The sequence below is a fragment of the Piliocolobus tephrosceles genome, chromosome 19 (genome assembly GCF_002776525.5).
Source record: "Piliocolobus tephrosceles isolate RC106 chromosome 19, ASM277652v3, whole genome shotgun sequence".
Classification (NCBI taxonomy): domain Eukaryota; kingdom Metazoa; phylum Chordata; class Mammalia; order Primates; family Cercopithecidae; genus Piliocolobus; species Piliocolobus tephrosceles.
Genome location: NC_045452.1, coordinates 28,170,434 through 28,192,880, shown reverse-complemented (window position 1 = coordinate 28,192,880; position 22,447 = coordinate 28,170,434). Strand labels below are relative to the sequence as shown.

General features: G+C 51.0%; 1 protein-coding gene across 2 annotated transcripts in view; it reads right to left on the bottom strand.

Annotated features, from left to right (window-relative positions):
• Window positions 1-22,447, bottom strand: part of GTSE1 (G2 and S-phase expressed 1) — a 34,279-nt gene that overhangs the window by 3,808 nt on the left and 8,024 nt on the right. For both annotated transcript variants that reach the window (XM_023221728.1, XM_023221729.1), the window contains 6 exons: window positions 21,786-22,410; window positions 18,324-18,488; window positions 16,649-16,772; window positions 14,263-14,643; window positions 7,468-7,540; window positions 3,330-3,548 (listed from right to left, as the gene is read on the bottom strand). In XM_023221728.1, the coding sequence (XP_023077496.1) occupies window positions 3,330-3,548; window positions 7,468-7,540; window positions 14,263-14,643; window positions 16,649-16,772; window positions 18,324-18,488; window positions 21,786-22,410 (1,587 nt within the window). The remainder of the gene's footprint in view (window positions 1-3,329; window positions 3,549-7,467; window positions 7,541-14,262; window positions 14,644-16,648; window positions 16,773-18,323; window positions 18,489-21,785; window positions 22,411-22,447) is intronic.

The following is a 22,447-nucleotide window of genomic DNA, read 5'->3' as shown; positions in this document are numbered from 1 at the left end:
ATCATGTTGGCCAGGCTGGTCTCGAACTCCTGACCTCATGATCCACCCACCTTGGCCTACCAAAGTGCTGGGATTACAGGCGTGAGCCACTGCGCCCAGCCGACTTCCAGTCTTTGTCACCATGAACATCTCTGCACGTGAACTGTAGTCTCCCACCTATGGCAGCTCAGAGGTATGTGTAATTAACAGAGGTATAGGCTGAGTGCGGTGGCTCACGCCTGTCATCCCAGCACTTTGGGAGGCCGAAGTGGATGGATCACAAAGTCAGGAGATCAAGACCATCCTGGCTAACATGGTGAAACCCCATCTGTACTAAAAATACAATAAATTAGCCAGGCGTGGTGGCGGGCGCCTGTAGTCCCAGCTACTCAGGAGGCTGAGGTGGCAGAATGGCGTGAACCTGGGAGGTGGAGCTTGTAGTGAGCCAAGATCGTGCCACTGCACTCCAGCCTGGGTGGACAGAGTGAGACTCCGTCTCAAAACAAACAAACAAACAAAAAAAAAACAGAAAACAAACAAACAAAAAGAGGTATACGTGTAGTTAAATTTTGACATGTTAAGACTATACTGTCAGGGTTCATTTCTCTATAGTTTGTTACTAGAGCAGTTTCTCTGAACATGTAAAGCAAAAAATTAAAAGAAAAATTTCACATATCAGCCAATGGCTTTTTTCTTTTTTCTTTCTTTTTTTTTCAGACAGAGTCTCGCTCTGTCGCCCAGGCTGGAGTGCAGTGGCCGGATCTCAGCTCACTGCAAGCTCCGCCTTCTGGGTTCAGGCCATTCTCCTGCCTCAGCCTCCCGAGTAGCTGGGATTACAGGCGCCCGCCACCTCGCCCGGCTAGTTTTTTGTATTTTTTAGTAGAGACGGGGTTTCACCGTGTTAGCCAGGATGGTCTCGATCTCCTGACCTCGTGATCCGCCCGTCTCGGCCTCCCAAAGTGCTGGGATTACAGGCTTGAGCCACCGCGCCCGGCCTGGCTTTTTTTTTAAATGAAGTCTTGCTCTGTCTTCCAAGTTGGAGTACAGTGGTGTGATCTTGGCTCACTGCAACCTCCACCTCCCAGTTTCAAGTGATTCTCCTGCCTCAGCCTCCCTTGTAGCTAGGATTACAGGCACCCACCAGCATGCCTGGCTAATTTTTGTATTTTTAGTAGAGACAGGCTTTCACTATGTTGGCCAGGCTGGTCTTCAACTCCTGACCTTAGGTGATCCGCCAGCCTCGGCCTCCCAAAGTGATGGGATTACAGGTGTGAGCCACCACACCTGGCCAACAAATGCCTTTCTACAAAATACGATCACAACGCACGTTTCTACTAGCAATGTTCGGGTTCCCCCTCCCGCCTCCTGCCCGGACAATGTGAATGTGGATGCGTCTATCAAGACCTTTGCACAGTTACTATAAACTGCATTTCCCTGACACTAGTGAGTTTGGTTCTCTCCCCAGGCGTTGTTGACCATTTGAGCTTATTCATGTCCTTTGCCTGGGATGTTGTTTCATAGTCAACCGTTTGTCTATTGACTCCATTTGTGGTCATTTTAGCCATAAACAAAAACGGGGATTTAAATGTCAACACTCTTGGCGGTGGCAGGCGGCTCTTCACTCCCTGGCTTTTAGCGGTGACAGAGGTCTCCTGCACTTAGCGTGTTCACACAGTCTCCCAGTGTTTAACTTTTTTCTTCTTTTGTTTGTTATATTTAAGTATCTAAAAGTCATCTGAATTTTTTTTCCATGATGTAAGTTAGGTCAGATTTAATTTTCTTCCAGATAGATAACAATTTATTTGTGTGTGTTTTTTGTGGGTTTTTTTTGAGACGGAGTCTTGCTCTGTCACCTAGGCTGGAGTGCAGGGGTGCGATCTCAGTTCACTGCAAACTCTGCCTCCCGGGTTCACGCCATTCTCCCACCTCAGCCTCCTGAGTAGCTGGGACTACAGGCGCCCGCCACCACACCCAGCTAATTTTTTTGTATTTTTAGTAGAGATGGGCTTTCACCATCTTGGCCCAGCTGTTCTTGAACTCCTGACCTCGTGATCTACCCGCCTCGGCCTCCCAAAGTGCTGGGATTATAGGTGTGAGCCACCGCGCCCAGCCTATTTGTGTTTTTAAAATATATCTTTCTTAGAAATAAAAACTTCATAAAAATAAATCTATATTCATGAGTGAAATCAGTCTACAATTTCCTCTTATAGGTATTATCGTTACTTACTATGTTGGGCTATTAAAATGAACTGAGAAACTTTCCATCTTTATTTATGTGTAGCCTGAGGTAGTTAACTTTTGTTTTTTTTTGGAGGCAGAGTTTTGCTCTGTCACCCAGGCTGGAGTGCGATGGCGCGATCTCAGCTCACTGTAAGCGCTGCCTCCTGGGTTCACGCCATTCTCCAGCCTCAGCCTCCCGAGTAGCTGGGACTATAAGCGCCCGCCACCACGCCCGGCTAATTTTTTGTATTTTTAGTAAAGACGGGGTTTCACCGTATTAGTCAGGATGGTCTCGATCTCCTGACCTCGTGATCCACCCGCCTCGGCCTCCCAAAGTGCTGGGATTACAGGCGTGAGCCACCATGCCCAGCTGAGATATTTAACTTTACACACCAGCATGATTTGTTTCAAAAGTTATACATGACTGAGGTGTGACTTCATCAGAGTCAGGTGCCTTTTTCAATCTTTAATCATTTCTGAGCTGCAGCTATGGCTTACTTCATGTGTCCTTGGGTCAATTTATATAAATTTTATTTTATTTTATTCTATTTTATTTTATTTTACTTTATTTATTTTTTTAGAGATGGGGTCTCACTCTGTCCCCCAGGCTGGAGTGCAATGGGGCAATCTCAGCTCACTGCAGCCTCAACCTCCTCGGCTCAAGTGATCCTCCCACCTCAGCCCCCTAAACAGCTGGGACTACAGTGCATGCCACCACACCTGGCTAATTTTGTATTTTTTGTAGAGATGGGGTTTTGCCATGTTACCCAGGTTGATCTCAAACTCCTGAGCTCAGGCAATTTGTCTGCTTCGGCCTCCCAAAGTGCTGGGATTACAGGCTTGAGTCACCACATCCAGCCAATAATTTGCAAATTTTAGAAAAGCATTAGGTTTTCAGATTGATTATCAGAGAATTACAGGCAGTATTTCCTTGTAATACCTTTAATTTTCCTCTATGCTCATGTCTACTGCATTTTCTCTTTGCAATTAAAAAAAAAGAAAAACAAAAAACTTTCCAAATATTATTTACTTCACTAAAACCTGGAGCAAGGGAAGAAAAAGGTATGTCAATGTCTAGCATACCAAGCCTAGGAATTTGAGACCAACTTATTATCACCTTCATCTCTTACCTCATCGCAGAGTTCTTGCCGGGCTCGGAGGAAAGTCTCCGGGACGGCACACACAGGGGAGAGGCCACGGCCCTGGGCACCGTTTTGGGGGTCATCGGTGGAAGGCCAGAGAAGCGCCGGCTGGCGGGTGTGGGCAAGGCTGACGCACGCCGTGTGCTCAACAGGCTTTGTGGTGCTGGCCCAGACGAGCGTCTAACTGGGGTGCTGTGGACGGGGACCCTGGCAAACACAACATCAATGCTGTAAGCTGAGATGACATAAAAAAAAGTGAAACCTAATCATTCAGCCTGTGCCAATGCAATGCCGAGTGCTTCGGTTACAGCCGAGAAGAGCCGAGCCAGCGAGCCTGTGTGAGCGCTGCTCTCCCGGGATGGTTCCAGCCGAGAAGAGCCGAGCCTGTGAGCCTGTGTGAGCTCTGCTCTCCTGGGACGCGCCCCAAGGCGGGCAGGGCTCCAACCTGCTACCAACCCACCCTGGCGTGGGCTTCGGGCTCCCAGTGGGAATGCCTTCACTGCCCTTCCTCACAGGCGACTCAAAGAAAATTGATCAAATGTGACTGCACTTTACGGATGCTACCATTAAATGTCACTTCACAGGAAGTTCTAAAGAGACTGAGCAAATCATCTTTTGGTGGTGTCATAGATATTGCCATAAGGAAGTCAGAGCCGCAGCCTGTCTGGTGGGCCAGCGAGTCGGGGAGCAGGTCTCGCTGCACGCCCACTCATTCCCAGGCTTAAGGTTGCCTGAATCAAATGTGAACACAAATGAGTGAAGAGGGAGCTGGGCACTTGGTCCTCATACCCCTCAGGTCTTGCCTAACTATTGCTTTCTTGTGTTGCTGTTGATGAAGAGGAGGCTGAGTCAACTGTCATTTGCTGTGGACTGAATGTCTGTGTCCCCAGATTCATGTGCTGAAATCCTAGCCCCTGAGGTAATGGCATTAGAAGGTGGGGCCTTTAGGAGGAGATCAGGTCATGGAGCCAGAGCCCTCAGGAATGGGATCTGTGCCCTTAGAAAAGAGGGCACACTCGTGCATACCTGTGGTCTGAGCTACTTAGGAGGCTGGGGTGTGAGGATCACTTGAACCCAGGAGGTGGAGGCTACAGTGAGCCATGATTGCACTACTGCACTCCAGCCTGGGCAACAGAGCAAGACCCTGTCTCAAAAAAATAAACAAACATAGGCCAGGCGCAGCGGCTCATGCCTGTAATCCCAGCACTTCGAGAGGCCAAGACAAGTGGATCACGAGGTCAGGAGATCGAGACCATCCTGGCTAACATGGTGAAACCCCGTCTCTACTAAAAATACAAAAAATTAGCCGAGTGTGGTGGCATGTGCCTGTGGTCCCAGCTACTCGGAAAGCTGAGGCAGGAGAATCACTTGAACCTAGGAGGTGGAGGTTGCAGTGAGCTGAGATCGCGCCACTGCACTCCAGCCCAGGTGACAGAGCCAGACTCCATCCAAAATAAACAAATAAATAAACATAAAAGAAACTTGTTCACCCCTACTCCAGTGAGGACAGAGAGAAGGCGGCATCTGTTAATCAAGAAACAAGCTCTCACCCGACACCAAAGCTGCAGGTGCCTTGATCTTGGATTTCTAGCCTCCAGAACTGTGAGAAACAATGTTTGTTGTTCAAGCTACGCAGTCGATAGAACGTTTGTTATAGTAACCCAAAAAGTACAAAGCCATTATTTTAAAATCAAATGAGTCAAGGGCATCCCACCACAAGGCCCCCACGGGAGGCCAGGGAGACCTGTCTGTTGCTCTATTCTGGGCAATTGTTAACATACTTCAAAAGGAGCCTGAAAACAGACTGACTCTAGCCTATTTAAATGGAAAAAAAGCAAAGAGGCTGAAATCAAGAGAGAAACAGAATCACTCCAGAGAGCAACTGCTGTCACCCCCAGCTGCTGCTCTCTGCCAAGTTCTGGGATTCCCCACCCTCCTCCCTTTATTGCTAAGTTCTGGAAGCCCCACCACAAATTCCAGTGAAAATAAAAATTCCAGCCAGATGCGGTGGCTCACGCCTGTAATCCAGCACTTTGGGAGGCCAAGGCAGGTGGATCATGAAGCCAGGAGATGGAGACCATCCTGGCTAACACGGTGAAGCCCCGTCTCTACTAAAAATACAAAAAATTAGCCAGGCGTGGTGGTGGGCACCTGTAGTCCCAGCTACTTGGGAGGCTGAGGCAGGAGAATGGCGTGAACCCGGGAGGCGGAGCTTGCAGTGAGTTGAGATGGCGCCACTGCACTTCAGCCTGGGAGACAGAGCGAGACTCTGTCTCAAAAAAAAAAAAAGAAAAAAGAAAAATTGGCTCCTTTCCGGCAGTGACGACCTACCCATACGAGAACATGCCTCTCGCAAAGGATCTCCTTCATCTCTTCCCAGAAGAGAAGAGGAAACACAAGAAGAAACGCCTGGTGCAGAGCCCCAATTCCTACTTCATGGATGTGAAATGCCCAGGATGCTATAAAATCACCACAGTCTTTTTTTTTTTTTTTTTTTTTTGAGACGGAGTCTCGCTCTGTCGCCCAGGCTGCAGTGCAGTGGCCGGATCTCAGCTCACTGCAAGCTCCGCCTCCCGGGTTCACTGCCTCAGCCTCCCAAGTAGCTGGGACTACAGGCGCCCGCCACCTCGCCCAGCTAGTTTTTTGTATTTTTTAGTAGAGACAGGGTTTCACCGGGTTAGCCAGGATGGTCTCGATCTCCTGACCTCGTGATCCGCCCGTCTCGGCCTCCCAAAGTGCTGGGATTACAGGCTTGAGCCACCGTGCCCGGCCCTTTCACCACGGTCTTCAGCCATGCACAGATGGTAGTTTTGTGTGTTGGCTGCTCCACTGTCCTCTGCCAGCCTACAGGAGGAAAAGCAAGGCTTACAGAAGGATGTTCCTTTAGGAGGAAGCAGCACTAAAAGCACTGTGAATCAAGATGAGTGGGAAACCATCTCAATAAACATATTTTAGATCAAAAAAAAAAAAAAAAAGAAAGAAAAATTCTGACAAATGTAATCCTCAAAGTAATCCTGGGTGAGGTGAGGAAACTGAGGCACAGAGAGGCAAGTGAGGTGACCAGTGGCTGCCTGGGTCTGGTCTTTGCTCTTCACCACCACGTGTGGGAGGGACAGCAGCTTAGCACCGCACCACACGCAGCACATGAGGGACTGGCTGGTTCCACCTTCCAAAGCATGTCCTGAGCTCACACGGGAGGAAACTAAAGTCCAGAGTCATCAAAAGACTTGCAAGCGGCCCCAGGCTGGTCCATGGCAGAGCCAGCAGCACCCTCCCCGGTGTCCTAGCCCAGGCTTACTCTGCCCACTCCACCTCAGCAAGGTCCAGAGCAGTGCCCGCCTGGTCACACACTGGCACCAGGACCCCATGCTGGTCCAGGGGGTCTGAGTGTCCTTCCTGCTGCCCACACCCCAGCTCCACACAGGAGACTTTGAGGTGCACACAGGCTAAAGGGCACCAGTGCGAGCTCTCCTGTGCTGTGCCAGGGTCCACAGAGCTGCACTGGGGCTCAGGGGACGGTGGGGGTGGGGCTGCTACCTGAGCAACTCCTGCGCGAGCATCTGCACATTTTCTTCCTGTCTGCGGTACCTGCTATGCTGAGCTTGGGCCATCCCTACTCGACATGAGGAAGAAGGTCAGCAACATTTGGGAACTTATACTGGATCAAAGACCAGGAAGTGGTGGAGCTGGGATTCAAAGCCAAGTCAGAATCAAGGTGCCACGCCAGTGTTCTTCGACTGCGGGACAAGTCACAGTCACCCAGGAGCTTTAGGAAATCCAGCTGCTGGCCTCCAGGCTAGATGAACCGAATCAGAACCCCTGGAGCGGGCTGGGCGCGGGCAGTCCTAAGAGTGCCGGAGGGGCTTCTGCTATGCAGCCTGGAGTGGCAACCACACCAGTTCAGGGCTGGGAAACGCCGTACTGCATCGCGGAAGTCTCAGATGTCTTAAGTCTGCAGTGAATCTAAAAGGGGCTGGTACAGGTCAGGAGCTCAGCCTGCACCCAAGAGACTGGCACTGAAGCCAGATGTGCAGGCCAGGCTGCAGGGTTACCAAATGCTTGAGGGTAGCGGATGCATGAGTCACTCTACAGCCATAAAGAGAGGAAGCGGACCAACATCACTCACCTGCCAACTGACGTGCACGATTGCGGCCGCTGTGCCCGCGACAGCTTTGGTGTTGCGCCGTCCGGGGAGTCACCTAAGACCAAGGAAGGAAGTGTGCAGTCAGGCAAAGCGATCGGTGGGAGAACTACTGTTGGGGGATCTTCACCAAATAGGCAATTCTCCGAGTATCTCCACTGTCCCAACTTGTAGTGTAGGTGGCACTGGTCCACAAAGGGCCACCCTGCCGCAGGCAGGGGCATGAGAGGCATTCACCCCTACACAGGGACCCCGGCCCAGGCAAAGGCTGCAGTCTGACGGATGGACGTGGGGGGTAAAGGTAAGAGCCCTCTTCACTGCGCCACCCCACCCTGGCCATTGATCCCATCAGGGCAGAGCACGATTTTCACAGAGTGAAATCTGTGCAGGTGTCAGATGGCACCTGCACGCACTAGACACTTTCCCACAGGAACGACACCGCAGGGGTTTAGGTTCCCAGGCACGCCCAACAGAGCCCACATACCTCATTTCCTGAACCATGACATTAATGGGATAACAAAATTCATTACATTGTGTTTGTGCTGTTTTAGTTGACAAGTATTTCCATGTGTATGATCTCATCTGATATTCACAACGGGATGAAAAGCAGGCTCAGGGGGCAAAAGGGTCACCAGTTACTGAGCTAAGGTCCACCACAGGCCCCAGAGGTCCAGTCCCGCCACTGCCCCCTCCAAACACTGGCTCCGTGGTTCCTCCTCCACTATACTGGCTCCTTGAAAATCCCAGTGTGCACCTGAGTATCAGCACATGTGCTCTGGGGCCTCCAAAGCCTCAGACACCAGGACCCCCTTGGAACACCTTGCTGTGTCTGGGAAGCCATGGGGAAAGCGGCTGTCCCTCAGAGCCCCTTACCCCAGCACTAAGAGGGAGGGGTGGGGCCCGGAGCTGAGACCTCTTCTCTGCAGCTGCTTCCAGGAGGCCAGGCAAGGGTCCAGGCTGCTGCCCCCACAGACAGCCCCACTCTCTGGCAATATCACAGCTGCTGCTGGGCCCTCCATCTCAACAAGCTCACGCCCGCCCTCCTGCCCCGCACCCAAGCTCCTGTCCCACGTCCCTGCCTCTCTTTAAAGTCAGATCTCCTCAAAAAGGCTGCCTGCACTTACATTTCCTCTCGCCTGTTCTTTTTTTTTTTTTTGAGACAGAGTCTCTCTCTCTTACCCAGGCTGGAGTGCAGTGGCGTGATCTTGGCTCACTGTAACCTCCGACCCCTGGGTTCAAGTGACGCTTGTGCCTCAGCCTCCAGAGTAGCTGGAATTATAGGTGCCTGCTATCACGCCCGGCTAATTTTTGTATTGTTAGTAGAGACAGCATTTTGCCATGTTGGCCAGGTTGGTCTTGAACTCCTGACCTCAAGTGATTGCCCACCTCAGCCTCCCAAAGTGCTGGGATTACAGGTGTGAGCCACCGCCCCAGCCTCTCCTATTCTTTTAAAAATCACCTCCATCAAAGTGATTCACGCACAGAGTTTTTAAAAATGAGGGTTAAAATTTTATGAGACAAACAAGTCTCCCACCACACCCAGCTCTGCCTCCAACTTGCTGGCAGCTTCTTATGATGTCTCCCTTCACACATTTCTAAATCACACACCCACATTGCTACCTCCACATTCTTCAAAAACTCCATTTGTTACAAGAGTTAAAAATCTGCCCCTCACACCTTCCCACCGCCCCCACCTGTGAGTTCACCAGGCCTCCAGTGTTCACCCCAGCACTGCAGAGGTGTGCAGCTTGCACACAGCTGAGCCAAACGTGCTCCCATCCTCTCTCCACCTCCGTTTTCGGTTTGTTTGTTTCTTTTCTTTCTTACAAGAAACAAGGTCTTGGTCTGTCACCCAGGCTGGAGTGAGTGGCGTGATCACAGCTCACTGCAGCCTTGAACTCCTGGGCTCAAGTGATTTTCCTGCCTCAGCCTCCCAAGTAGCTGGGACTACAGGTGCCCAGCACCATGCCTGGCTAAATTTTTTTGAAAATTTTTTCAAAATTTGAATTGGGGTCTCACTGTGTTGCCCAGCCTAGTGTCTGTCTTCTTTTATGGAGTGGGGTGGTCTGTGACTGAATCATCCTATCATCCCTGTCTTTTGGGAACATTCTTGAGTCACTGACCCTGCACCATTCACAGAGGTCTTTGTGAGACCCAAGGTGGTCACACCTGGCGGGTGCCGAGGCAAGCCCGCCTGCCTCCCTCTCCCTCGCCGCCTCCCGCGCTGCCTCCCTCTCTCCCGGGATCCCTTCCTCTGGGTTGTCCTCTCCCTCAGCTGGGTGGAGTGCACTCTTCGTCAGCTTCCACGGTGGCACAGGAAGGTCATTCTTCTTATGAAACAGAACATGAACAAGCCATCTCCTGACACCCTCAAGACTGCCCTAGGGCTGCATGCGCACACGCGCCTCCCAGGCCCACATCAGCTCTTCCCTAAACCAGGACAGCGCAGCTCCACTGCAGCTCCCAGTACCCAGAATTCCAAATCTCAATCCTCTGGGTGACCCGGCAGCGTGGACTCAGAGTGAATAGCAACATTTGTCACTGGACTGTTTTACAAAGAAGGCTGCTTGTCTCGAGTATTTTGAGAAAGTGTACGTATGAAAGGCTCCACTATACGGCACCGCTCATGTGGTCCCACGCTACGAGTGCCCTCAGCCCTCACCTCTTCTCCACAGTGACAGCTGGTGTCACAGCCAACGAGCAACACCACCAGTGCTCTCGGCCAAAGAGTGCGCACCACCACGTGCCTCCCAGAGCTGTGTGTTCCCAACAGCGTGGCCATTCCCTTGGGGCCTCTCTTCTGGCCAGTGCTGAGTTTGTGGGACCAGTTTTGACCCTGATGAATGACCAAAGGCGTGCAAGAGACAGCCCTGTTCCCAGCATCGTGGAGAGAGGAGGAACCGCCTGCTGAAGGTGAAATGCATGTCTGAGAGGTGCCTAAGGAGCCCCCAGGGGCACGGTCTGGGAAACAGGGCAAAGTCAACAGGGAATTTGGGATTAGCAGAAGTCCTGTGGCATCAAGCAGCCCGACAGCCAGCCGACATTTGTGGAGACCAGCCGACATTTGTGCCAATGTGGTCAGGAGAAACACAGCAGACACATGTCCCGGCTCCAGGCATTCAGGCAGAAGAGAAGCAAGCACTACTGAACAAACCTCCACGTGACCTGGGCCGTAGGGTGTCCCTGAAGAACCCACCCAATCATAGCTCCCATTTCTTTTCTTTTCTTCTTCTTTTTTTTTTTTGAGACAGTCTCGTTCTGTCACCCAGGCTGGAATGCAGTGACACCATTTCGGCTCAGTATAACCTCTGCCTCCTGGCTCAAGTGATTCTCCTGCCTCAGCTTCCCAAGTAGCTGGGATTACAGGCATGTGCCACCATGCCTGGCTAATTTTTGTATTTTTAGTAGAGACAGGATTTAACCATGTTGATCAGGCTGGTCTCAAACTCCTGACCTCAGGTGATCCACTCACTTTGGCCTCCCAAAGTGCTAGGATTAATAGTGTGAGCTACCGTGCCCAGCCCACAGCTCCCATCTCTACAAACTCAGCTCTCTGCTGTTGAAACCTACACTGAGGTCTCCAGCTGTGGCTTTTCTGAGTTCTCAGCCTGCTCCACCCCTCAGCGGCAGCCCAAGTGGCCTCTCACCCTCACTACTTCCAAAATGGGGCCGTGGAGTCTGCCCGCTGCCTCTTCCAGCCCTCCTGTCACATGAGCGGCAGCACTCAGGTTCCGCCAGAACCTCAGGGCCACTCGAGTCCCTCTCTACACTGCCACATGGGCCCTAAGCTACCAGAATGTCAGGCAGACCACAGCACCCCAGCCTCCTTCCCCAGCACTAGCCTCCTCCCCCACACAGTGGGGGCGAGATCCGCATTACCCTCCCCACCTCGCTCCCGCCCAGAGCCTCTGCTCTTCCCTCTATGGAGGGATCTTCTGAAGGTCAAGTCGCTCTGCTCTAATCTCTTGCATGCACATCCTCTGGAACTGACGGTACTCCAGGGCCCGCTCTGGTCACGCGGCGCTCTGCGAGCTCGCCTCGGGCTGCCCCTCTGTCTTCATCTCTTCTTACCCTGCCCCTTGGTCACTGACTGGCTGAGGTTGCTAGTTTTTGTTCAACAGCTACTTTCCTCTTCTTCTCAGTAAGACATTTCAGCTGCGTGCAGAATAAAGACAACGTGTCCTAGCATCCTGTGCAGGGAAGTGTGGTGACCAACGGGACACAAATGGAGTGACAGAGACAACTTGCAGTGAGAATCCTTGAAAGGTGGGGATTTGCTCTCCTTCACCGAAACAGGCTTCCTGCCGGGAGGTGTGAGGGCCAGAGTCGGTGCAGCCACACTAGACCACGAGGACGAGAAGCTCATCACAGCAACACAGGATGGAAGAAGCCTGGGTCCCTCACACCAAGGAGTACCGACCAGCTGTCGCATGTCTATGTGGAATCCGGACCACAGTGGCTGCGCTCCATCCTCGGCCCCTGAGCTGCTCCCGGAGCGCGCCCCGTGCCTTCCTGCCCCAGGACCTCTGTGCTCGCCATTGCCTGTGCCTGGAGTGCTCCCCCTTAAACCTTCCTGCCAGCTGCCTCAGTGTCCTGGTTCAGATCTCAGTCCCGTGTTGCCTCCTGACCATCTTTACCAAAGAACCACCTGATGCAAATTCCTCCCCAAACACGCCAGCCCCAGGACACCGTCTTCTCTTAGTCGCTTCATTATGCTAGGATCTGAAGGCCTGCTCATCTGATAACATTTCCTGTCTTTTCCTATTAAACAGAAATTCCGTGAGAGTAGGTCTGTCTTATCATGATGTCCCTTGTCCCCCAAAGCATTCCAGCACAGAGAAGACACTCAGCAGAACAGCTTGTTCCTACAGCAGGACTCAGAGTGTGGTTTCCGGGAGTTACAGGCTGCCTGTGCTGGCTGGCACTGCCAGAGCTTAAAATCCTCAAGCACCCAGAGGGCAGATAGATCTACCTGACAGAGGAGGCCAGGACGCTCCTCTCACCTTAAGTCAGCTCTGAGAACTTTCTGCATTGCACACAATTGTTCGAGTAATTCATGGAAACTTTACAAACACCTACCCACTACTGGCCAGACACCTGCTGGGGCTGGTGGCCTCAGTGACTGGAGAGGGCAGTGGCTGGGGCTTAGGAGGCTGAGGTGGCTGCAATGTGAGGGCCAGAAACTAGAGAGGAGGGGGCTATTCCGACAGAATGAGCTCTAGGAACCCAAGGGGAATCTCGAGTCTCTGGCTGAGCACCAGGCAGTGCACAGGTGCAGGGCAGGAGTCCTCACGGTCAAGAGAAGAGCAACTACCGGGCAGCAACGAGCGGAGCTCACAGGGCCGCGAAGCCGCCATCTCACCGGGCAGCAACGAGCGGAGCTCACAGGGCTGCGAAGCCGCCATCTTGCAGCAGCCGGAGTGCAGGGGCCTCGCGGGACACACGGGCGTGCAGCAGAGGCCTTGGGAAGGGCGCCGGTGGCAGGAGGCGGAAAGACTATTCTAGACCCACCACTTCAAAGCATAAAAAGCCTCAGAAGGATGATCTGCACCTTCACTGCCTGCCAAGCCCAACCCAACTCCTCAGAGAAAGACAACAAAATCCAGACATTCAAAAGTCTACACCTGACAATATCCAACCACCAAGAAAAACCTGTAAAAAACATAGAGGCAGGAAAATGAGGCCAAAAGCCGGAAACAAAATTAGTCAACAGAAACAGACCCCAAAATGATGCGGAAGATGGTATGAAAAGAATCGTAGACCTTAAAACCATTATCAATTTGCTCACGAGGATGCAAAAGAAAACACAAGTACCACGAGGAGAAATAAGGGGAAACTATTAGTTAGAAATGAAAAGTTAACTGGATGGGCGTCACAGCTATTAGGCACTGCAGAAGAAATGATATCTGACAACAGAAATGACCCAAACCGCAGCTCAAGGGAAAAGGCTGGGCCGGGCGTGGCAGCTCACGCCTGTAATCCCAACAGTTTGGGAGGCTGAGGTGGGTGGGTCAGGAGTTAGAGACCAGCCTGGCCAACATGGCGAAACCCCGTCTCTACCAAAAATACAAAAAAAATTACCAGGGCATGGTGGCGGGCACCTGTAATCCCAACTACTCAGGAGGCTGAGGAAGGAGAATTGCTTGAACTCAGTAGGTGGAGGTTGCAGTGAGCCGAGATCATGCCAGTGCATTCCAGCCTGGGTGACAGAGCGAGACTCCGTCTCAAAAAACAAAAAATAAAAAACAAAAAAAAAAAAAAAGAAAGAAAAGGAAAAGAAAAAAGGCTGAAATTAAAAAAAAAAAGAACAGAGCTTCAGTGTCCTGTAAGACAACGTCAAGAGGCCTGTAATAGATGTGATTAGAGGCGTAGGAAAGATGCAAAGATAGCTGAAGAAATAATGGCCAAGGTTTTCCAAATTTGATGGAAAAAACCAACCTACAGATCAAAGAAGCTTAAGAAACCCCAAGCAGGATAAAGGCAAAGGAAGCCGTCTCAAAGCACATATAATCAAACTGCTGACAGTAACAGTAAAGGGAAAACCTTACAAGCAGCCTAAGAGTTCCGGGGTGTCACACACACAAGAATGAACGTAAGACATTCTGGGGGCTTCCACTGACTCCCCAAAACAAAGTGGGCGAGAAGACAGCGGGTCACACCTGAAAGCACTGTTGGAGGAAAGCACTAAAAACACCGTCACTGCCATCAATAATTGTTTAAAACTTTAAATGGAATTTCTTCAATATTTTAAAGATACATTAAAATGTATCTATTACTCACCAATAGAAAACTTAGGAATTTTAAATTGATTTGTAGGAGTAGGCATAACCTTTGTCTTGGAATTTAGATAGGAATCTCGCCGTCTGATACTTCTAGTCTTATTCAATTGAGAAGATTCTGACCAAGTGGAACTGGAGTTCGGCCACTGGCCTCCACCTTCCGGAGTTTGGGGTTGGGTGGGGGACCCTGATGGGGGCGCTGTGGGCTGCTCCGCTGCCAGCCCAGAAACATCGACCTGCTTGGCTTGCCGGGAGGATGCCCCCACAGGGCCTGCAGGCAGAGCTGGCCGCAGCAGGGTGGGTCCTATTCCGCCTGACTTGCTGATGTTTGACAGAGGCCGGGAGCTGTTTGCAGGAATACTTGCAAATTCGCTTGATTTAGCTAGAAGGGTATACACACAAAAATCACATTATAAAATTATGCAGCTGTTTAACAAACACACAGAAGTTATGCTGTCTTTAGCTCATCTACCTTAAACGTATGACACATTAAAAATATTCTATAAGCCCATCAGGCAACATCATCAAACACAGGACAGCTTTTAGCTTAGCTGAGTGTATTCTAAGGTACTTATCCTCAAAATCATTACTAACATGTACACAAGCATGCATAATAAATTCAAGCTCTCCTATCTTCGTGGATTATGTTGGCAGGAGAAATCTACATTAGTTGAGCAGATGGAAGGGGACAATCTAGTTATATGTCTCATCTGTCTGGTCACAGAGGTGGACAGAGAACAGGGAAAAAAGACGCAATTGTTACTGGTTGATTCCTTTAAAATTACAAGGAGTCTGGGTCATATTAACCATAAACACTATTTAAAATAGAAGACCAGATAAACTAGAATAATAAATACTGAGCTACCAATATACACAGATGATCTGGTAAAGGATTCTTAAATAAAAACTTTAGGAACAGGAGTGGTGGCTCATGCCTATAATCCAAACACTTTGGGAGGCCAAGGCAGGAGATCACTCGAGGCCAGGAGTTCGAGATCAGCCTGGCTAATATAGTGAGACCATCCTCTCTACAAAAAACACAAAAATGTGTGCCAGGCGCAGTGGCTCATGTCTGTAATCCCAGCACTTTGGGAGATCGAAGCGGGCGGGTCACGAGGTCAAGAAATCGAGACTATCTTGGCCAACATGGTGAAACCCCATCTCTACTAAAAATACAAAAATTAGTCAGGCGTGGTGGCGGGCACCTGTAGTCCCAGTTACTTGGGAGGCTGAGGCAAGAGAATCACTTGAAGGAGGCAGAGGTTGCAGTGAGCCAAGATTGCGCCACTGCACTCCAACCTGGCAATAGAGGGAGACTCCATCTCAAAAACAAAACAAAAAAAACCCACACACACAAAATTAGCTGGGTGTGGTGGCATGTGGCTGTAGTCCCAGCTATTCAGGAGGCTGAGGTGGAAGGATTGCTTGAGCTCAGGAGGCCATCACCTCAGTCTGTAAAGATAAGGACACAAACCTCTCTTAATCACAGAATGGCAGAGTCAGGATTCCAGATCAGATCAATCTGATTAGAGTTCACACTTTTCTTTCTTTCTTTTTTTTTTTGAGACGGAGTCTCGCTGACGCCCAGGCTGGAGTGCATTGACGCAGTCTCGGCTTACCGCATCCTCCGCCTCCCGGGTTCAAGCGATTCTTGTGCCCCAGTCTCCCCAGTAGCTGGGACTACAGGCACCCGCCACCATGCCCGGCTAGTTTTTGTGTTTTCAGTAGAGACAGGGTTTCACCATGTTGGCCAGGCTGGTCTCAAACTCCAGGACTCAAGCGATCCACCCATCTCGGCCTCCTGAAGTGCTGGGATCACAGGTGTGAGCACTGCGCCAGGCCCACTTTTTTCATTTTGTCAACACAATCCACACGGTGCTGCCCTCAACGACCCCGAGACTCCACACCGCCAATGCACCTTCAAGAGGATTGCGCTAAGGCGAAGGCTCTCCCTTACCACTAGATGGCAGCCGTGGCTTGGCCTCAAACAGGTGTGGGAGCATGGATTTAAACAGGCACCCAGGAGTTACGGGGGCCATATGCCCTAAATTATCTGGAATAGTCCTATTTGAAAACTGGTGTCTCATGGCACTGACATGAGCCTGATTCCTTCTGTGTTCTCAGGCACGCGGTATCGTACACGCTTTCTGGCTGTGTGTAACACCTAGACTGAAGCCACCCATCTGACTGTGCCCTCCGCATGGGACAGATGCACTGAGGGCAAGCACAGCGACTCAGCCGACAGCCTGGTCCACCGCACACAGCACGCCCTCCGGGACGTCCTGCCGAGCCTGAGTGGTCCTGTAGAAACAGTCTCCGAGGCCTCAGCAGCACTCCAGGCCTCACCTGGCCAGACGTGGGTCCAGGCACGACGCCGGCTGCCTCACCTTTGCCCGCTGCTGGGGATGTGCACACACTGGATGCCCCGCTCCAGACAGGTCCTGAGGAGGACTTCCTTGCGAGACTGCTGGTAGAGCCGGGTGCTTTTAACAGGGTCTTCTTCAGCCCCAGCTGGGACAAAATGTGAAAAAAGAGAATCAGCAAAGATCTCATTATTTACCTGTAACTTATGTCTGCAAAAGTAAGGGGTTTTTGGCCAGGCGCGTGGCTCATGCCTGCAATCCCAGAATTTTGGGAGGCCGAAGCGGGCGGATCACAAGGTCAGGAGTTTGAGACCAGCCTGGCCAATATAGTGAAACCCCCGTCTCTACTAAAAATATAAAAATTAGCCTGGCATGGTGGTAGGCACCTGTAGTCCCAGCTACTTGGGAGGCTGAAGCAGGAGAATCGCTTGAACCCAGGTGGTGGAGGTTGCAGTGAGCTGAGCTCGTGCCGTTGCACTCCAGCCTGGGCGAAAAAAAAAAAAAAAGTAGGGGTTTTTAATATTTTAAAATAATCTAATATTATCATCTTGAATTTGAAGAAGAAAAAAGTCAAGCAGCACTTCTCAAAGCATAGTCTTCAAGCTCCTGTGTGAGGATCACATTAGGGAGCTATAGCGGAAATGCAGATTTGGGGCCCCAGCCCACACCCCATGAGTCAGCAGCTGTAGGGCCCAGCTTTGGGCACTTTTAACAAGAACTGCCAGTACTCTTACGCCCAGCTCGGTTTACCGCCAGTGCCAGAAAATAAGTGGCCAAGATGTGGCTGATAGGTATCCATGCCTATGAGGAACTGCAGTTTTTTTCTTTCAGACAGGGTCTCACTCTGTTGCCCAGGCTGGAATGGAATGCGGTGGCATGATCACAGCTCACTGCAGCCTTGACCTCCTGGGTTCAAGCAATCCTCCCACCTCAGCCTCCCAAATAGCTGGGACCACAGGCATGCACCACCATGCCTGGCTATTTTTATTTTTTAGTAGAGATGGGGTCTCACTACATTGCCCAGGCTGGTCTCAAACTCCTGGGCTCAACTGAGCCTCCTGCCTCAGCCTCCCAAAGTGCTGAGATTACATGTGTGAGCCACCACAGCCAGCTGCTGTTTTCAAAATATCTCATGTCATCTGTTCAAGGACCCTACATGAGGGAAACGGAATATCCCCACCTACGAACTAGGGCTCTGAGACACTGACTTTTCCCAACCCACACAGCTCCCAGGGCAGAGGCCAGCCATCAGTGCACACAGCGAAGCCAGTATTCTTTGCATGTATTTTGCAGGCTGCCTCTTGTGGGTGTATTTTCAACTTTTCCACCTCTTTTTTTTTTTTTTTTTTGAGACAGGGTCTCATTCTGTCACCCAACCTGGGGTGCAGTGCATGATGATGACTCACTGCAGCCTCCACCTCCTGGGCTCAAGCAATCCTCCCACCTCAGCCTCCCGAGTAGCTGGAACTACAGGTGCGTACCACCATGCCCAGCTAAGTTTTGTATTTTTTGGAGAGATGGGTTTCATGATGTTGCTCAGGATGGTCTTGAACTCGGGCTCAAGCGATCCTCCCATCTTGGCCTCCCAAAATGCTGGGATCATAGGTATGAGCCACTGATTTTAATCCAAAGCACTTGTACACACAGCTGCCACCTCATTCCCAGCAACCACAAGTCCGGGCCCCAGCAGCCAACTCACCTTATTTGCAACAGGGATCGCCCGCTTGCCCTGGCCCAAGTGGCTTCCAGCGGCCGGCACACTGACAGCACCCGGGGCATGTTTCTCAGGGAGAACATCCTGGTGGAATTCCTTCTCGGCTGGGATTTTTGTCCTGGAAGGACTAGCTGGAATCTCTTTCTTGGGCTGAAAACATTTAATTTGAACTGTGAGAACTGTCTAGTCCTTAACAACGTACAGAGATACTCAGGCTTGAATTTAAAGCAAGCCCAGGCGCTATCTTCCCCATGCTACACGTGCTCCTCCATTCATCAGCTAGACTGAAGGGAGCAGAGCAAGCAGTTCACATCCTCCACCAAATCACTGTGGACAAAAGTGATGATGGATTTTGCTTCCTCATTAAAAACAGCATCAAATGATACCGACACAGGTCATTAATAGGACAGCGGTCCTCTAAAGCCGTTCCCCAGTCAGGATCCTTATTTAAGAATGATAATGAGAAAGCTGGTCTAGTTACACAAATTTTAAAATGCTGTACAGAAAGGACTCATCCATTAAATGGCCATCTGTACCAGAGAAGCTGCACAATTGCAATAAATCTTCTTGGTCTAGTACTGAAAGCCATTTTCTTTGGCCAGAAGAGTCAAAAAATAAGTTCCTAACGTATTTAGGGACAAGGGCATTCATGGAACTAATTCATACTTACATAAATAGCCCCTCATAACAGGAGGGTTAATAAGGTAACAGCAAGAGAAGCTCAGAGTGGTAAAGACGCAGCAGTAACTTTTTCCCTTTATAGCATTTCTAAAAACTGAGATACTTCTGATAACGTAAAAGTCACTATTTTAAACAGTATATACTTCAGTGGTTTTTAGTAGATCTGTTATGTTGTACAACCAGCACAAGCTAATCTTAAAATATGGTCCTGTTCCAAAAAAGAATTTGTTCCCAGCTGGGCACGGTGGCTCACACCTGTAATCCCAGCACTTTGGGAGGCTGAGGCGGGCAGATCACCTGAGGTCAGGGGTTCGAGACCAGCCTGACTAATAGGATGAAACCCTGTCTCTACTAAAAATACAAAAATTAGCCAGGCGTGGTGGCATGTGCCTGTAATCCCAGCTACTTGGGAGGCTGAGACAGAACTGCTTGAACCCGAGAGGCAGAGGATGCAGTCAGCCAAGATCGCACCATTGCACTCCAGCCTGGGCAACAAGAGCAGAACTCTGTCTCAGAAAAAACAAACAAACAAACAAAAACCTGTACCCATTAGCAGTTACTCCCCATTCCCTCATCCTCCTCAGCCCCATCTAGGGAAGCACTCAACCACACCTCTGTCATTGGCCTGTCATGGTCATTTCATATAAATGGAACCATATGACATGAGACCTTTTGTTATGGCCTCTTTCACTGGGCAAAATGTTTTCAAGGGTTGTCTGTGTTAAGCATGTATCAGCACTGTGTTTCTCTTTGAGACGGAGTCTTGCTCTGTCGCCCAGGCTAGAGTGCAGTGGCGCCATCTTGGCTCACTGCAACCTCCACCTCCCAGCTTCAAGCGATTCTCCTGCCTCAGCCTCCCAAGTAGTTGAGATTGCAGGTGTGCACCACCATACAGGGCTAATTTTTGTATTTTTTGTAGAGACGGGTTTTCGCCATGTTGGCCAGGCTGGGCTCAAACTCCTGACCTCAGGTGATTCGCCCACCTTGGCTTCCCAAAGTGCTGTGATTACAGGTGTGAGCCACCACACCTGGCAGTGTTCCTTCTTGTTGCCAAAAATAAACCATTGTCTGGAGACAGCCCATTTTCTTTACCCGCTCATCATTGGCTGGACGCCTGGGTTGGTCCTACTCTTTTGGCTGTTATGAATAATGCTGCTTTGAACATCTGCGTGTGGCTTTTTCTGTGGATATGGCTTCAATTCTCTCAGGTCTGTGTACTAAGGAATGGAGCTACTGGGTCCCATGGGACCTCTACATTTAGTTTTTTGAGGAGCTGCCAAACTGTTTCCACAACAGCTGCACCGTTTCACGGTCCCACCAGCAGTGCGTGAGCTTCCAACTTCTCCACATCCTCAACCTTCTCCTCATCCTCCACATCCTCATCCTCAAAATAACACTGGTTATTTTCTTTTTCTTCTTCCTTTAGGCATCCTAGCAGCTGTCTGTGAAGCACACTTTTAAGTAGGTGTTACAATCAAGCGGTCCACCCATTGCTAATGACTCCTCACAGGAGTGAGCATGTGCCATGAGCCACTCTAGGAGTGACTTCTCCCAGACAAGCATTCAGGAAGTGGCGGGGCTCCCAAGTGTGCGTGAGTGCATCTCAGCTGTGCGCACAGTGCCCTGTCCACTGGGAATAAGCTCTCCGGACCCCAGCTCACCACGGAGGACCAGGAGATCAAAGGAGATGCTTCAGTGGGTCTGGAGCACCCCAAATCATACCACCTCTCTCCCCGAGTCCACGCATGCTACATGCACAATCCCTGTCCCGAGTCCACGTGTGCTCCACACAGCAAGACCCATCCCACTCTCATTCTAGAAACATCACGGTAGGAATTTACATCCAAACGGGCTCCAATAAAAGGAGTTTGCAGGACCAACGGACAGGCCCCAGCTATTCGGGGTGGTAGTGCCGGACATACGTCCTTGTCAAGGGCAGTGCATGGCAGCTGCACCTCGGCTGGCTTCCATTCTTGGCTCTCACCACAGGGAGTCACGTGGCTCAGGAGATGGGCTTGGTGGGGGTAAAGGAATTTCCGGGCCCATGCTGAGCATTCTGCATTTGCCTGTACCTCCTAATGGCCCCACCCAGGGTCTTCCTCTGTAAGTGCTGCCCAGGGGAGGGGGCAGAGTTGGGAACGGGCTGCAGGGTGGGCCCCGGGGCTCCCACCCGCCCTGTCCTCCTCTCTGCAGCCTCTCCCACAGGAGGAGCAGCCTCCCTCTCCCAAGCAAGAGCCAGATCGGGCAGCCCTGGCAGCAAGCCCTGTGCTCACCCCCGCCTTTCCCCCAGACCTCCAGGACCCTCAGTGTCCCAGAGTTGGCAGACTGCACCCAAAGGCATCCCTGTCAACTGCCACCTCCCAGGAAAGCTCACCTCACTTAATGCCCAGGAGGAATGCAATGTAAACTGAGGCACGGTCAAGGAGGCTGACGAGCAGCTATCACAGAGGAGGGGGAGTTTTTGGAAGAGGTTGCTTGTTAAAGCAAATGAAATCCGTACTGTGTGGCCTATCCAGCATTGTAACAAAACAAAAGGAACAACTTCAGACAGAATTTAGGAGGAAGTATTAAGTCACCCCAACCCTACCCAAGCCACCCCCATATCAGCTCCCTATTGGCGACTACTTTTCCTGGACTCCCCATTCCTGTGCTTCGGAGGCCTCAGAGCCTCGCCACCTCCGCGGCTTTCCCCATGTGGCTTCTGTGAGAGGGCTGAGGGGCAAGGAGTGGCGGCTCCCCAGACAGGTGCGCTGCTGTGGCATTTACCTTCTCCGCAGCCTCAGGGATGCTTCTTCCTCTAACAGAGGCCACTCGAGGCAGCAGCAATTTGCTCCCGGGCTTCCTCTGAGTCGCTGCCTGACTTGGAGCAGGAGCAGTGCGTGACTCCCTGGGCAAAGCATGAGCAGAGTGCGGAGGCCCCGGCGCCCGGGCGAGGCTGGCCTGGGCACCAGAGCTGGGCAGGGCCGGGGAGGAGGCCAAGAGCCGAGGTTTGCCCACAGAGGGCCCCAGCAAGGGGCTGTCTGACAGGTAGTATGTCTCCCTTTTAAGAGACGTGGGGCTTTTCTTCATTTCCTTTTCTCTCTCAAAGAGGTTTATTTTTAACTTTGACTCCTGTATGAATCTTTCCACGCCCTGGCTCTGAGGGTCTTCAGGCTTGGCAGCCTGGGCCGCCTGGTTCCGGCTGCTGCTCTCAATCTGTAAAGCCAGTAAGTGAGCTTCTTTGTACACTTCCACGAACTTCTCCCCGGCCAGAGGGCTCCAGGCAAAGGGACTCTCAGGCGCGGGCAACGAAGGCTGTTCGGGAACCGGATTATTTAACTCCAAGCTGGCAGCAATACATCTTTCTTTATGTCCAACGGGTCCGAAGAAGACTTCATCATCTTCATTTGCACTATTTTGAAAAAAAAAACAATTATTAATAACTCATA